At 45.6% G+C, this 16240-nt stretch overlaps 1 protein-coding gene across 1 annotated transcript in view; it reads left to right on the top strand.

Annotated features, from left to right (window-relative positions):
* The window catches only part of LOC148439591 (terminal uridylyltransferase 4-like), a gene marked incomplete at its 3' end in the record, with an annotated part of 394965 nt that overhangs the window by 291048 nt on the left and 87677 nt on the right, over positions 1-16240 (top strand). The window contains exons 8-10 of the mRNA XM_088464538.1: positions 9596-9665; positions 13843-13969; positions 14119-14238. Of these exons, the coding sequence (XP_088320664.1) occupies positions 9596-9665; positions 13843-13969; positions 14119-14238 (317 nt within the window). The remainder of the gene's footprint in view (positions 1-9595; positions 9666-13842; positions 13970-14118; positions 14239-16240) is intronic.

Raw genomic sequence — 16240 nt, 5'->3', positions numbered from 1 at the left:
GACTGCGTGTGACACTATGTGTGAAATAGTGTGTATGTGTGTAAGCTGCACTGGGACAGGGAGTGATGTGATCCCTAGTGTGTATGTGTGTGACCATGTGATAGGGAATATAGAGTGTAAGCACTGGGGCAGGGAGTGATGTGACCCCTAGTGTGTATGTGTGTGACCATGTGATGGGGAATATAGAGTGTAAGCACTGGGGCAGGGAGTGATGTGACCCCTAGTGTGTATGTGTGTGACCATGTGATGAGGAATATAGAGTGTAAGCACTGGGGCAGGGAGTGATGTGATCCCTAGTGTGTATGTGTGTGACCATGTGATGGGGAATATAGAGTGTAAGCTGCACTGGGACAGGAAGTGATGTGATCCCTAGTGTGTATGTGTGTGACCATGTGATAGGGAATATAGAGTGTAAGCACTGGGGTAGGGAGTGATGTGACCCCTAGTGTGTATGTGTGTGACCATGTGATGGGGAATATAGAGTGTAAGCTGCCTAGTGTGTATGTGTGTGACCATGTGATGGGGAATATAGAGAGTAAGCACTGGGGCAGGGACTGATGTGATCCCTAGTGTGTATGTGTGTGACCATGTGATGGGGAATATAGAGTGTAAGCACTGGGGCAGGGAGTGATGTGACCCCTAGTGTGTATGTGTGTGACCATGTGATGGGGAATTTAGAGTGTAAGCACTGGGGCAGGGAGTGATGTGACCCCTAGTGTGTATGTGTGTGACCATGTGATGAGGAATATAGAGTGTAAGCACTGGGGCAGGGAGTGATGTGATCCCTAGTGTGTATGTGTGTGACCATGTGATGGGGAATATAGAGTGTAAGCTCCACTGGGACAGGAAGTGATGTGATCCCTAGTGTGTATGTGTGTGACCATGTGATAGGGAATATAGAGTGTAAGCACTGGGGTAGGGAGTGATGTGACCCCTAGTGTGTATGTGTGTGACCATGTGATGGGGAATATAGAGTGTAAGCTGCCTAGTGTGTATGTGTGTGACCATGTGATGGGGAATATAGAGAGTAAGCACTGGGGCAGGGAGTGATGTGAGCCCTAGTGTGTATGTGTGTGACCATGTGATGGGGAATATAGAGTGTAAGCTCCACTGGGACAGGGACTGATGTGATCCCTAGTGTGTATGTGTGTGACCATGTGATGGGGAATATAGAGTGTAAGCACTGGGGCAGGGAGTGATGTGACCCCTAGTGTGTATGTGTGTGACCATGTGATGGGGAATATAGAGTGTAAGCACTGGGGCAGGGAGTGATGTGACCCCTAGTGTGTATGTGTGTGACCATGTGATGGGGAATATAGAGTGTAAGCACTGGGGCAGGGAGTGATGTGACCCCTAGTGTGTATGTGTGTGACCATGTGATGGGGAATATAGAGTGTAAGCACTGGGACAGGGAGTGATGTGAGCCCTAGTGTGTATGTGTGTGACCATGTGATGGGGAATATAGAGTGTAAGCTGCACTGGGGCAGGGAGTGATGTGATCCCTAGTGTGTATGTGTGTGACCATGTGATGGGGAATATAGAGTGTAAGCACTGGGGCAGGGAGTGATGTGACCCCTAGTGTGTATGTGTGTGACCATGTGATGGGGAATATAGAGTGTAAGCACTATGGCAGGGAGTGATGTGACCCCTAGTGTGTATGTGTGTGACCATGTGATGGGGAATATAGAGTGTAAGCACTGGGACAGGGAGTGATGTGACCCCTAGTGTGTATGTGTGTGACCATGTGATGGGGAATATAGAGTGTAAGCACTGGGGCAGGGAGTGATGTGACCCCTAGTGTGTATGTGTGTGACCATGTGATGGGGAATATAGAGTGTAAGCACTGGGACAGGGAGTGATGTGACCCCTAGTGTGTATGTGTGTGACCATGTGATGGGGAATATAGAGTGTAAGCACTATGGCAGGGAGTGATGTGACCCCTAGTGTGTATGTGTGTGACCATGTGATGGGGAATATAGAGTGTAAGCACTGGGACAGGGAGTGATGTGACCCCTAGTGTGTATGTGTGTGACCATGTGATGGGGAATATAGAGTGTAAGCACTGGGGCAGGGAGTGATGTGACCCCTAGTGTGTATGTGTGTGACCATGTGATGGGGAATATAGAGTGTAAGCACTGGGACAGGGAGTGATGTGACCCCTAGTGTGTATGTGTGTGACCATGTGATGGGGAATATAGAGTGTAAGCACTGGGGCAGGGAGTGATGTGACCCCTAGTGTGTATGTGTGTGACCATGTGATGGGGAATATAGAGTGTAAGCACTGGGACAGGGAGTGATGTGACCCCTAGTGTGTATGTGTGTGACCATGTGATGGGGAATATAGAGTGTAAGCACTATGGCAGGGAGTGATGTGACCCCTAGTGTGTATGTGTGTGACCATGTGATGGGGAATATAGAGTGTAAGCACTGGGACAGGGAGTGATGTGACCCCTAGTGTGTATGTGTGTGACCATGTGATGGGGAATATAGAGTGTAAGCACTGGGGCAGGGAGTGATGTGACCCCTAGTGTGTATGTGTGTGACCATGTGATGGGGAATATAGAGTGTAAGCACTGGGACAGGGAGTGATGTGATCCCTAGTGTGTATGTGTGTGACCATGTGATGGGGAATATAGAGTGTAAGCACTGGGGCAGGGAGTGATGTGACCCCTAGTGTGTATGTGTGTGACCATGTGATGGGGAATATAGAGTGTAAGCACTGGGACAGGGAGTGATGTGATCCCTAGTGTGTATGTGTGTGACCATGTGATGGGGAATATAGAGTGTAAGCACAGGGTCAGGGAGTGATGTGACCCTTAGTGTGTATGTGTGTGACCATGTGATGGGGAATATAGAGTGTAAGCACTGGGGCAGGGAGTGATGTGACCCCTAGTGTGTATGTGTGTGACCATGTGATGGGGAATATAGAGTGTAAGCTGCACTGGGACAGGGAGTGATGTGATCCCTAGTGTGTATGTGTGTGACCATGTGATGGGGAATATAGAGTGTAAGCACAGGGTCAGGGAGTGATGTGACCCTTAGTGTGTATGTGTGTGACCATGTGATGGGGAATATAGAGTGTAAGCACTGGGGCAGGGAGTGATGTGACCCCTAGTGTGTATGTGTGTGACCATATGATGGGGAATATAGAGTGTAAGCTGCACTGGGGCAGGGAGTGATGTGATCCCTAGTGTGTATGTGTGTGACCATGTGATGGGGAATATAGAGTGTAAGCATTGGGGCAGGGAGTGATGTGATCCCTAGTGTATATGTGTGTGACCATGTGATGGGGAATATAGAGTGTAAGCACTGGGGCAGGGAGTGATGTGACCCCTAGTGTGTATGTGTGTGACCATGTGATGGGGAATATAGAGTGTAAGCACTGGGACAGGGAGTGATGTGATCCCTAGTGTGTATGTGTGTGACCATGTGATGGGGAATATAGAGTGTAAGCACTGGGGCAGGGAGTGATGTGACCCCTAGTGTGTATGTGTGTGACCATGTGATGGGGAATATAGAGTGTAAGCACTGGGACAGGGAGTGATGTGATCCCTAGTGTGTATGTGTGTGACCATGTGATGGGGAATATAGAGTGTAAGCACAGGGTCAGGGAGTGATGTGACCCTTAGTGTGTATGTGTGTGACCATGTAATGGGGAATATAGAGTGTAAGCACTGGGGCAGGGAGTGATGTGACCCCTAGTGTGTATGTGTGTGACCATGTGATGGGGAATATAGAGTGTAAGCTGCACTGGGACAGGGAGTGATGTGATCCCTAGTGTGTATGTGTGTGACCATGTGATGGGGAATATAGAGTGTAAGCACAGGGTCAGGGAGTGATGTGACCCTTAGTGTGTATGTGTGTGACCATGTGATGGGGAATATAGAGTGTAAGCACTGGGGCAGGGAGTGATGTGACCCCTAGTGTGTATGTGTGTGACCATATGATGGGGAATATAGAGTGTAAGCTGCACTGGGGCAGGGAGTGATGTGATCCCTAGTGTGTATGTGTGTGACCATGTGATGGGGAATATAGAGTGTAAGCATTGGGGCAGGGAGTGATGTGATCCCTAGTGTGTATGTGTGTGACCATATGATGGGGAATATAGAGTGTAAGCTGCACTGGGGCAGGGAGTGATGTGACCCCTAGTGTGTATGTGTGTGACCATGTGATGGGGAATATAGAGTGTAAGCACTGGGACAGGGAGTGATGTGACCCCTAGTGTGTATGTGTGTGACCATGTGATGGGGAATATAGAGTGTAAGCATTGGGGCAGGGAGTGATGTGATCCCTAGTGTATATGTGTGTGACCATGTGATGGGGAATATAGAGTGTAAGCACTGGGGCAGGGAGTGATGTGACCCCTAGTGTGTATGTGTGTGACCATGTGATGGGGAATATAGAGTGTAAGCACTGGGGCAGGGAGTGATGTGACCCCTAGTGTATATGTGTGTGACCATGTGATGGGGAATATAGAGTGTAAGCAGTGGGGCAGGGAGTGATGTGCCCCCTAGTGTGTATGTGTGTGACCATGTGATGGGGAATATAGAGTGTAAGCACTGGGGCAGGGACTGATGTGATCCCTAGTGTGTATGTGTGTGACCATGTGATGGGGAATATAGAGTGTAAGCACTGGGGCAGGGACTGATGTGATCCCTAGTGTGTATGTGTGTGACCATGTGATGGGGAATATAGAGTGTAAGCACTGGTGCAGGGAGGGATGTGACCCCTAGTGTGTATGTGTGTGACCATGTGATGGGGAATATAGAGTGTAAGCACTGGGGCAGGGAGTGATGTGACCCCTAGTGTATATGTGTGTGACCATGTGATGGGGAATATAGAGTGTAAGCAGTGGGGCAGGGAGTGATGTGCCCCCTAGTGTGTATGTGTGTGACCATGTGATGGGGAATATAGAGTGTAAGCACTGGGGCAGGGACTGATGTGATCCCTAGTGTGTATGTGTGTGACCATGTGATGGGGAATATAGAGTGTAAGCACTGGGGCAGGGACTGATGTGATCCCTAGTGTGTATGTGTGTGACCATGTGATGGGGAATATAGAGTGTAAGCATTGGGGCAGGGAGTGATGTGATCCCTAGTGTGTATGTGTGTGACCATATGATGGGGAATATAGAGTGTAAGCTGCACTGGGGCAGGGAGTGATGTGACCCCTAGTGTGTATGTGTGTGACCATGTGATGGGGAATATAGAGTGTAAGCACTGGGACAGGGAGTGATGTGACCCCTAGTGTGTATGTGTGTGACCATGTGATGGGGAATATAGAGTGTAAGCATTGGGGCAGGGAGTGATGTGATCCCTAGTGTATATGTGTGTGACCATGTGATGGGGAATATAGAGTGTAAGCACTGGGGCAGGGAGTGATGTGACCCCTAGTGTGTATGTGTGTGACCATGTGATGGGGAATATAGAGTGTAAGCACTGGGGCAGGGAGTGATGTGACCCCTAGTGTATATGTGTGTGACCATGTGATGGGGAATATAGAGTGTAAGCAGTGGGGCAGGGAGTGATGTGCCCCCTAGTGTGTATGTGTGTGACCATGTGATGGGGAATATAGAGTGTAAGCACTGGGGCAGGGACTGAAGTGATCCCTAGTGTGTATGTGTGTGACCATGTGATGGGGAATATAGAGTGTAAGCACTGGGGCAGGGACTGATGTGATCCCTAGTGTGTATGTGTGTGACCATGTGATGGGGAATATAGAGTGTAAGCACTGGGGCAGGGAGGGATGTGACCCCTAGTGTGTATGTGTGTGACCATGTGATGGGGAATATAGAGTGTAAGCTGCACTGGGACAGGGAGTGATGTGATCCCTAGTGTGTATGTGTGTGACCATGTGATGGGGAATATAGAGTGTAAGCAGTACTGGGGCAGGGAGTGATGTGACCCCTAGTGTGTATGTGTGTGACCATGTGATGGGGAATATAGAGTGTAAGCACTGGGGCAGGGAGGGATGTGACCCCTAGTGTGTATGTGTGTGACCATGTGATGGGGAATATAGAGTGTAAGCACTGGGGCAGGGAGTGATGTGACCCCTAGTGTATATGTGTGTGACCATGTGATGGGGAATATAGAGTGTAAGCAGTGGGGCAGGGAGTGATGTGCCCCCTAGTGTGTATGTGTGTGACCATGTGATGGGGAATATAGAGTGTAAGCACTGGGGCAGGGACTGATGTGATCCCTAGTGTGTATGTGTGTGACCATGTGATGGGGAATATAGAGTGTAAGCACTGGGGCAGGGACTGATGTGATCCCTAGTGTGTATGTGTGTGACCATGTGATGGGGAATATAGAGTGTAAGCACTGGGGCAGGGAGTGATGTGATCCCTAGTGTGTATGTGTGTGACCATGTGATGGGGAATATAGAGTGTAAGCACTGGGGCAGGGAGGGATGTGACCCCTAGTGTGTATGTGTGTGACCATGTGATGGGGAATATAGAGTGTAAGCTGCACTGGGACAGGGAGTGATGTGATCCCTAGTGTGTATGTGTGTGACCATGTGATGGGGAATATAGAGTGTAAGCAGTACTGGGGCAGGGAGTGATGTGACCCCTAGTGTGTATGTGTGTGACCATGTGATGGGGAATATAGAGTGTAAGCATTGGGGCAGGGAGTGATGTGATCCCTAGTGTATATGTGTGTGACCATGTGATGGGGAATATAGAGTGTAAGCACTGGGGCAGGGAGTGATGTGACCCCTAGTGTGTATGTGTGTGACCATGTGATGGGGAATATAGAGTGTAAGCACTGGGGCAGGGAGTGATGTGACCCCTAGTGTATATGTGTGTGACCATGTGATGGGGAATATAGAGTGTAAGCAGTGGGGCAGGGAGTGATGTGCCCCCTAGTGTGTATGTGTGTGACCATGTGATGGGGAATATAGAGTGTAAGCACTGGGGCAGGGACTGATGTGATCCCTAGTGTGTATGTGTGTGACCATGTGATGGGGAATATAGAGTGTAAGCACTGGGGCAGGGACTGATGTGATCCCTAGTGTGTATGTGTGTGACCATGTGATGGGGAATATAGAGTGTAAGCACTGGGGCAGGGAGGGATGTGACCCCTAGTGTGTATGTGTGTGACCATGTGATGGGGAATATAGAGTGTAAGCTGCACTGGGACAGGGAGTGATGTGATCCCTAGTGTGTATGTGTGTGACCATGTGATGGGGAATATAGAGTGTAAGCAGTACTGGGGCAGGGAGTGATGTGACCCCTAGTGTGTATGTGTGTGACCATGTGATGGGGAATATAGAGTGTAAGCACTGGGGCAGGGAGGGATGTGACCCCTAGTGTGTATGTGTGTGACCATGTGATGGGGAATATAGAGTGTAAGCACTGGGGCAGGGAGTGATGTGACCCCTAGTGTATATGTGTGTGACCATGTGATGGGGAATATAGAGTGTAAGCAGTGGGGCAGGGAGTGATGTGCCCCCTAGTGTGTATGTGTGTGACCATGTGATGGGGAATATAGAGTGTAAGCACTGGGGCAGGGACTGATGTGATCCCTAGTGTGTATGTGTGTGACCATGTGATGGGGAATATAGAGTGTAAGCACTGGGGCAGGGACTGATGTGACCCCTAGTGTGTATGTGTGTGACCATGTGATGGGGAATATAGAGTGTAAGCACTGGGGCAGGGAGTGATGTGATCCCTAGTGTGTATGTGTGTGACCATGTGATGGGGAATATAGAGTGTAAGCAGTACTGGGGCAGGGAGTGATGTGACCCCTAGTGTGTATGTGTGTGACCATGTGATGGGGAATATAGAGTGTAAGCACTGGGGCAGGGAGGGATGTGACCCCTAGTGTGTATGTGTGTGACCATGTGATGGGGAATATAGAGTGTAAGCACTGGGGCAGGGAGTGATGTGACCCCTAGTGTATATGTGTGTGACCATGTGATGGGGAATATAGAGTGTAAGCAGTGGGGCAGGGAGTGATGTGCCCCCTAGTGTGTATGTGTGTGACCATGTGATGGGGAATATAGAGTGTAAGCACTGGGGCAGGGAGTGATGTGATCCCTAGTGTGTATGTGTGTGACCATGTGATGGGGAATATAGAGTGTAAGCACTGGGGCAGGGAGTGATGTGATCCCTAGTGTGTATGTGTGTGACCATGTGATGGGGAATATAGAGTGTAAGCAGTACTGGGGCAGGGAGTGATGTGATCCCTAGTGTGTATGTGTGTGACCATGTGATGGGGAATATAGAGTGTAAGCACTGGGGCAGGGAGTGATGTGACCCCTAGTGTGTATGTGTGTGACCATGTGATGAGGAATATAGAGTGTAAGCTGCACTGGGGCAGGGAGTGATGTGACCCCTAGTGTGTATGTGTGTGACCATGTGATGGGGAATATAGAGTGTAAGCACTGGGGCAGGGAGTGATGTGACCCCTAGTGTGTATGTGTGTGACCATGTGATGGGGAATATAGAGTGTAAGCACTGGGGCAGGGAGTGATGTGACCCCTAGTGTGTATGTGTGTGACCATGTGATGGGGAATATAGAGTGTAAGCACTGGGGCAGGGAGGGATGTGACTGATGGCCAAATATTCTCTGTAAAGCGCTGCGGAATAAGTATGCGCTATATAAATAACTGGTAATAAATAAATAAATAAAATATATATTATGTATATATACACACACATATACATTGCAGTGCCTGGATTTCCATGCAGAGCATTAATAATTGTATGGGAAATGCTTTATTGTAAATGTTACTTGTACCGTTATATATGATTAGCATTGTCTACCTCTCTATGTAGCGTGTTATTCAGAATATAAAAGTATATGTTATATACATGAATCCTGATAACCGTGGCTATAGCAATTGCTGGGTAATGTGACATTCAGAATACATTGAGTAAACTGTACTTTTAAGCAGCAGTACCTGAAATGGTGCGTGGTACTATGTATCGCCTTACTTACTGTATTATGGCAATGGAGGCAGCCATTTTGTTGCCATGGTTTTGTTTACAATATAGCTACAGTAGCTTTGAAGGTGCTCACCTCTTCCCTACAAATGTCAGGAAGGGAGATAAACCCCCATTATCTGAGCTAAGGTTCTCCATACCTCGTAATAGGTCCCTGTGCAAACTCTTCCATAGACCACTACATATATGTGCTCATACACCGAGCTAGCCTCAGTACGCCATGCAGCGCGAAACGCCCGGCGCCAGCGAGTCCTTCTGTGCGGAGTGATGCAGCGACTTTATCTTTACATTTGCGTCTTATTTGCATCAGTGCAGCCTCGTTAAATGTTTTATTTTCACATCACATTGTGACTAAGACGCATATTTCAGCGTAAGCTAATTGGCAGGGACCCTGGCATGTCAGGAGGGGCTGCGGCAGTAGTGTACGAGGGCACATCTCTATGCACGGACTATAGTCTCTAATTCTCCCCTGCAAACATGCTGAAGTCCTAACTGGCTTTCAGGATACAGTAATGGGCGCTCCCAGTTTGAGGTACTGCCCCTAATTGCTATCTGGGGGTGGAAGGTTAATATAACAAAGGGTTATCCAATAATGGACAACCCCTTTCACATCTATTGAGTTTTCTTCTTCTTTTTCATACAATCCAGCTGGATATATAGATGTTGAGTCCGATTTCCATGCAAAGGTTCCTGTTGTGCTTTGCAAAGACAAGAAAAGGTACGTTCCTCCCTCAGTGGTTTGTACTCAGTGTAAGGGTGGTACATGTAGGGGAGCTGTACTCAGTGTAAGGATGGTACATGTAGGGGAGATGTACTCAGTGTAAGGATTGTACATGTAGGGGAGATGTACTCAGTGTAAGGATGGTACATGTAGGGGAGATGTACTCAGTGTAAGGATGGTACATGTAGGGGAGCTGTACTCAGTGTAAGGATGGTACATGTAGGGGAGCTGTGCTCAGTGTAAGGATGGTACATGTAGGGGAGCTGTACTCAGTGTAAGGATGGTATACGTAGGGGAGCTGTACTCAGTGTAAGGATGGTACATGTAGGGAAGCTGTGCTCAGTGTAAGGATGGTATACGTAGGGGAGCTGTACTCAGTGTAAGGATGGTACATGTAGGGGAGATGTACTCAGTGTAAGGATGGTACATGTAGGGGAGCTGTACTCAGTGTAAGGGTGGTACATGTAGGGGAGATGTACTCAGTGTAAGGATGGTACATGTAGGGGAGCTGTGCTCAGTGTAAGGATGGTACATGTAGGGGAGCTGTACTCAGTGTAAGGATGGTACATGTAGGGGAGATGTACTCAGTGTAAGGATGGTACATGTAGGAGAGATGTACTCAGTGTAAGGATGGTACATGTAGGGGAGATGTACTCAGTGTAAGGATGGTACATGTAGGGGAGATGTACTCAGTGTAAGGATGGTACATGTAGGGGAGCTGTGCTCAGTGTAAGGAAGGTACATGTAGGGGAGCTGTACTCAGTGTAAGGATGGTACATGTAGGGGAGATGTACTCAGTGTAAGGATGGTACATGTAGGGGAGATGTACTCAGTGTAAGGATGGTACATGTAGGGGAGATGTACTCAGTGTAAGGATGGTACTTGTAGGGGAGATGTACTCAGTGTAAGGATGGTGCATGTAGGGGAGATGTACTCAGTGTAAGGATGGTACATGTAGGGGAGATGTCCTCAGTGTAAGGAGGGTACATGTAGGGGAGCTGTACTCAGTGTAAGGATGGTACATGTAGGGGAGATGTACTCAGTGTAAGGATGGTACATGTAGGGGAGATGTACTCAGTGTAAGGATGGTACATGTAGGGGAGCTGTGCTCAGTGTAAGGAGGGTACATGTAGGGGAGCTGTACTCAGTGTAAGGATGGTACATGTAGGGGAGATGTACTCAGTGTAAGGATGGTACATGTAGGGGAGATGTACTCAGTGTAAGGATGGTACATGTAGGGGAGATGTACTCAGTGTAAGGATGGTGCATGTAGGGGAGATGTACTCAGTGTAAGGATGGTGCATGTAGGGGAGATGTACTCAGTGTAAGGATGGTACATGTAGGGGAGATGTCCTCAGTGTAAGGAGGGTACATGTAGGGGAGCTGTACTCAGTGTAAGGATGGTACATGTAGGGGAGATGTACTCAGTGTAAGGATGGTACATGTAGGGGAGATGTACTCAGTGTAAGGATGGTACATGTAGGGGAGATGTACTCAGTGTAAGGATGGTACATGTAGGGGAGATGTACTCAGTGTAAGGATGGTACATGTAGGGGAGATGTACTCAGTGTAAGGATGGTACTTGTAGGGGAGATGTACTCAGTGTAAGGATGGTACATGTAGGGGAGATGTACTCAGTGTAAGGATGGTACATGTAGGAGAGATGTACTCAGTGTAAGGATGGTACATGTAGGGGAGCTGTACTCAGTGTAAGGATGGTACATGTGGGGGAGATGTACTCAGTGTAAGGATGGTACATGTACTCAGTGTAAGGATGGTACATGTACAGGAGATGTAATCAGTGTAAGGATGGTACATGTAGGGGAGCTGTACTCAGTGTAAGGATGGCACATGTAGGGGAGATGTACTCAGTGTAAGGATGGTACATGTACAGGAGATGTAATCAGTGTAAGGATGGTACATGTAGGGGAGCTGTACTCAGTGTAAGGATGGTACATGTAGGGGAGATGTACTCAGTGTAAGGATGGTACATGTAGGGGAGATGTACTCAGTGTAAGGATGGTACATGTAGGGGAGATGTACTCAGTGTAAGGATGGTACATGTAGGGGAGATGTACTCAGTGTAAGGATGGTACATGTAGGGGAGATGTACTCAGTGTAAGGATGGTACATGTAGGGGAGATGTACTCAGTGTAAGGATGGTACATGTAGGGGAGATGTACTCAGTGTAAGGATGGTACTTGTAGGGGAGATGTACTCAGTGTAAGGATGGTACATGTAGGGGAGATGTACTCAGTGTAAGGATGGTACATGTAGGAGAGATGTACTCAGTGTAAGGATGGTACATGTAGGGGAGCTGTACTCAGTGTAAGGATGGTACATGTGGGGGAGATGTACTCAGTGTAAGGATGGTACATGTACTCAGTGTAAGGATGGTACATGTACAGGAGATGTAATCAGTGTAAGGATGGTACATGTAGGGGAGCTGTACTCAGTGTAAGGATGGCACATGTAGGGGAGATGTACTCAGTGTAAGGATGGTACATGTACAGGAGATGTAATCAGTGTAAGGATGGTACATGTAGGGGAGATGTACTCAGTGTAAGGATGGTACATGTGGGGGAGATGTACTCAGTGTAAGGATGGTACATGTAGGGGAGCTGTACTCAGTGTAAGGATGGTACATGTAGGGGAGATGTACTCAGTGTAAGGATGGTACTTGTAGGGGAGATGTACTCAGTGTAAGGATGGTACATGTAGGGGAGATGTACTCAGTGTAAGGATGGTACATGTAGGAGAGATGTACTCAGTGTAAGGATGGTACATGTAGTGGAGCTGTACTCAGTGTAAGGATGGTACATGTAGGGGAGATGTACTCAGTGTATGGATGGTACATGTAGGGGAGATGTACTCAGTGTAAGGATGGTACATGTAGGGAAGCTGTGCTCAGTGTAAGGATGGTACATGTAGGGGAGCTGTAATCAGTGTAAGGATATTACATGTAGGGGAGATGTACTCAGTGTAAGGATGGTACATGTAGGGGAGCTGTACTCAGTGTAAGGATGGTACATGTAGGGGAGCTGTACTCAGTGTAAGGATGGTACATGTAGGGAAGCTGTACTCAGTGTAAGGATGGTACATGTAGGGGAGATGTACTCAGTGTAAGGATGGTACATGTAGGGGAGCTGTACTCAGTGTAAGGATGGTACATGTAGGGGAGCTGTACTCAGTGTAAGGATGGTACATGTAGGGTAGCTGTACTCAGTGTAAGGATGGTACATGTAGGGGAGCTGTACTCAGTGTAAGGATGGTACATGTAGGGGAGCTGTACTCAGTGTAAGGATGGTACATGTAGGGGAGCTGTACTCAGTGTAAGGATGGTACATGTAGGGGAGCTGTACTCAGTGTAAGGATGGCACATGTAGGGGAGCTGTACTCAGTGTAAGGATGGCACATGTAGGGGAGCTGTACTCAGTGTAAGGATGGTACATGTATGGGAGCTGTACTCAGTGTAAGGATGGTACATGTAGGGGAGATGTACTCAGTGTAAGGATGGTACATGTAGGGGAGATGTACTCAGTGTAAGGATGGTACATGTAGGGGAGATGTACTCAGTGTAAGGATGGTACATGTAGGGGAGATGTAATCAGTGTAAGGATGGTACATGTAGGGGAGATGTACTCAGTGTAAGGATGGTACATGTAGGGGAGATGTACTCAGTGTAAGGATGGTACATGTAGGGGAGCTGTACTCAGTGTAAGGATGGTAGTTGGCAGTGCCAGGATCACTATTTATTACCTTTTATTTGGGACTTTCTGAACTGTATAGATAATACACAGGTTCTCAAACTCGGTCCTCAGGACCCGAAACAGTGCATGTTTTCTAGGTCTCCTCAAAGAATCACAAGTGAGATATTAGCTGCACCTGTGGATCTTTAAAAATGTTTCAGTGAGTAATGAATGCACCTGTTCACCAGCTGGGTCACCTGCAAAACAAGAACTGTGTGGGGTCCTGAGGACCGAGTTTGAGAACCACTGCGATAATAGATCCCATATCCGTAAGAGTAATATTAGTAGGTGAACCCATGATTGTGACCGGCTGAATATGATGTGGGATGTAAATATATTGAGCAGATATAAAATGATCCCTTTCCACGCCATGGCGCAGTCAGTACGCCGTATGTATCCTCTGTGACCTCTGTTTTCTTTTCCAGTGGATTAAATTGCAAAGTGAGTGCCGGGAATGACACGGCGTGCCTTACCACCCAGTTACTTGCAGCGGTCGGCAGGCTGGAGCCTGCTCTAGTTCCCTTGGTGTTGGCGTTCCGCTATTGGGCCAGGGTGAGAACTGTTTTCTGGAAATGTCTGTCATGCAATCAGTTCTATTATTTTATCCAAGTCTGTAGTGGTTATGAGCTAAAGATAACCCATATTCCGATGTACTAACCGGAACGCTGTGATACATAAGTGTTCTGCTTTCTCTCTCCCAGCTATGTCACATAGATTGCCAGGTCGAAGGCGGGATCCCATCTTACTCCTTTGCCTTAATGGTGGTATTTTTCCTACAGAAAAGACAGCAACCGATCCTTCCAGCGTACCTGGGGTCCTGGGTAAGCAGAATATATATATATATTGTTCTCTGTGCGCAGTATACTCAGTGCAGCCAATACTGGCTCAGCATACAGTCATTAACATGTGTGTACAGCGCACAGCGGGCATGTAAGGCCGGGAACACACTTGAGCGACGGGCATTCGTTTTGACATCGGAACGAATGCCCGTCACCAGTGATTGTGTGTCCACACTGGACGACTTTAATGAATGACTTAACGATCACCGTTATGTCATTCATTTACAATGCACTGGGCGCTAAGCATATCGCTAGGTTTGATGTACAACACGTCGACTGTCGTTAGTGGGTGCGTGCAAAATGTGTACCCACTGAGCGATGTGTGCGATATCTCATTACGAAATGGCGTTTCTGCCCGACATCGCTCCAGGGTATGCCCAGCTTAAGATATTGGGTGTTAGGATAAGTATTGTTTATTTAATGTGTAACGACAGAACAGTTATCAAGTGACTTGGAACTATAAAGATCCTGTGATCATGGGAACAGACTTCAATGTATACATACATCTTTATAGTTACTCTGTATATACATATTTACAGTTACTCTGTACATACATCTTTATAGTTACTCTGTATATACATATTTACAGTTACTCTATACATACATCTTTACAGTTACTCTGTATATACATCTTTATAGTTACTCTGTATATACATCTTTACAGTTACTCTGTACATACATCTTTATAGTTACTCTGTATATACATATTTACAGTTACTCTGGACATACATCTTTACAGTTACTCTGTATATACATATTTATAGTTACTCTGTATATACATATTTATAGTTACTCTATACATACATATTTATAGTTACTCTGTATATACATCTTTATAGTTACTATGTATATACATCTTTACAGTTACTCTGTACATACATGTTTATAGTTACTCTGTATATACATATTTACAGTTACTCTGTACATACATCTTTATAGTTACTCTGTATATACATATTTACAGTTACTCTGTACATACATCTTTACAGTTACTCTGTATATACATATTTATAGTTACTCTGTATATACATATTTATAGTTACTCTATACATACATATTTATAGTTACTCTATACATACATATTTATAGTTACTCTGTATATACATCTTTATAGTTACTCTGTATATACATATTTACAGTTACTCTGTACATACATCTTTACAGTTACTCTGTATATACATATTTATAGTTACTCTGTATATACATATTTATAGTTACTCTATACATACATATTTATAGTTACTCTGTATATACATCTTTATAGTTACTCTGTATATACATCTTTACAGTTACTCTGTACATACATCTTTACAGTTACTCTGTATATACATATTTACAGTTACTCTGTACATACATCTTTACAGTTACTCTGTATATACATATTTATAGTTACTCTTTATATACATATTTATAGTTACTCTGTATATACATATTTATAGTTACTTTGTATATACATATTTATAGTTACTCTGTATATACATCTTTATAGTTACTCTGTATATACATCTTTATAGTTACTCTGTATATACATATTTATAGTTACTCTGTATATACATCTTTATAGTTACTCTGTATATACATATTTATAGTTACTCTGTATATACATATTTACAGTTACTCTGTATATACATATTTATAGTTACTCTGTATATACATATTTATAGTTACTCTGTATATACATATTTACATTTACTCTATACATACATATTTACAGTTACTCTGTACATACATCTTTACAGTTACGCTGTACATACATCTTTACTGTTACTCTGTATATACATATTTATAGTTACTCTGTATATACATATTTATAGTTACTCTATACATACATATTTATAGTTACTCTGTATATACATATTTACAGTTACTCTGTATATACATATTTATAGTTACTCTGTACATACATCTTTACAATTACTCTGTACATACATCTTTATAGTGACTCTGTACATACATCTTTACAGTTACTCTGTACATACATATT

This window comes from Taudactylus pleione, unplaced genomic scaffold (assembly GCF_031769625.1).
Source record: "Taudactylus pleione unplaced genomic scaffold, aTauple2 ptg001678l, whole genome shotgun sequence".
Classification (NCBI taxonomy): Eukaryota; Metazoa; Chordata; class Amphibia; order Anura; family Myobatrachidae; genus Taudactylus; species Taudactylus pleione.
This window is presented reverse-complemented; position numbering and strand designations above follow the sequence as displayed.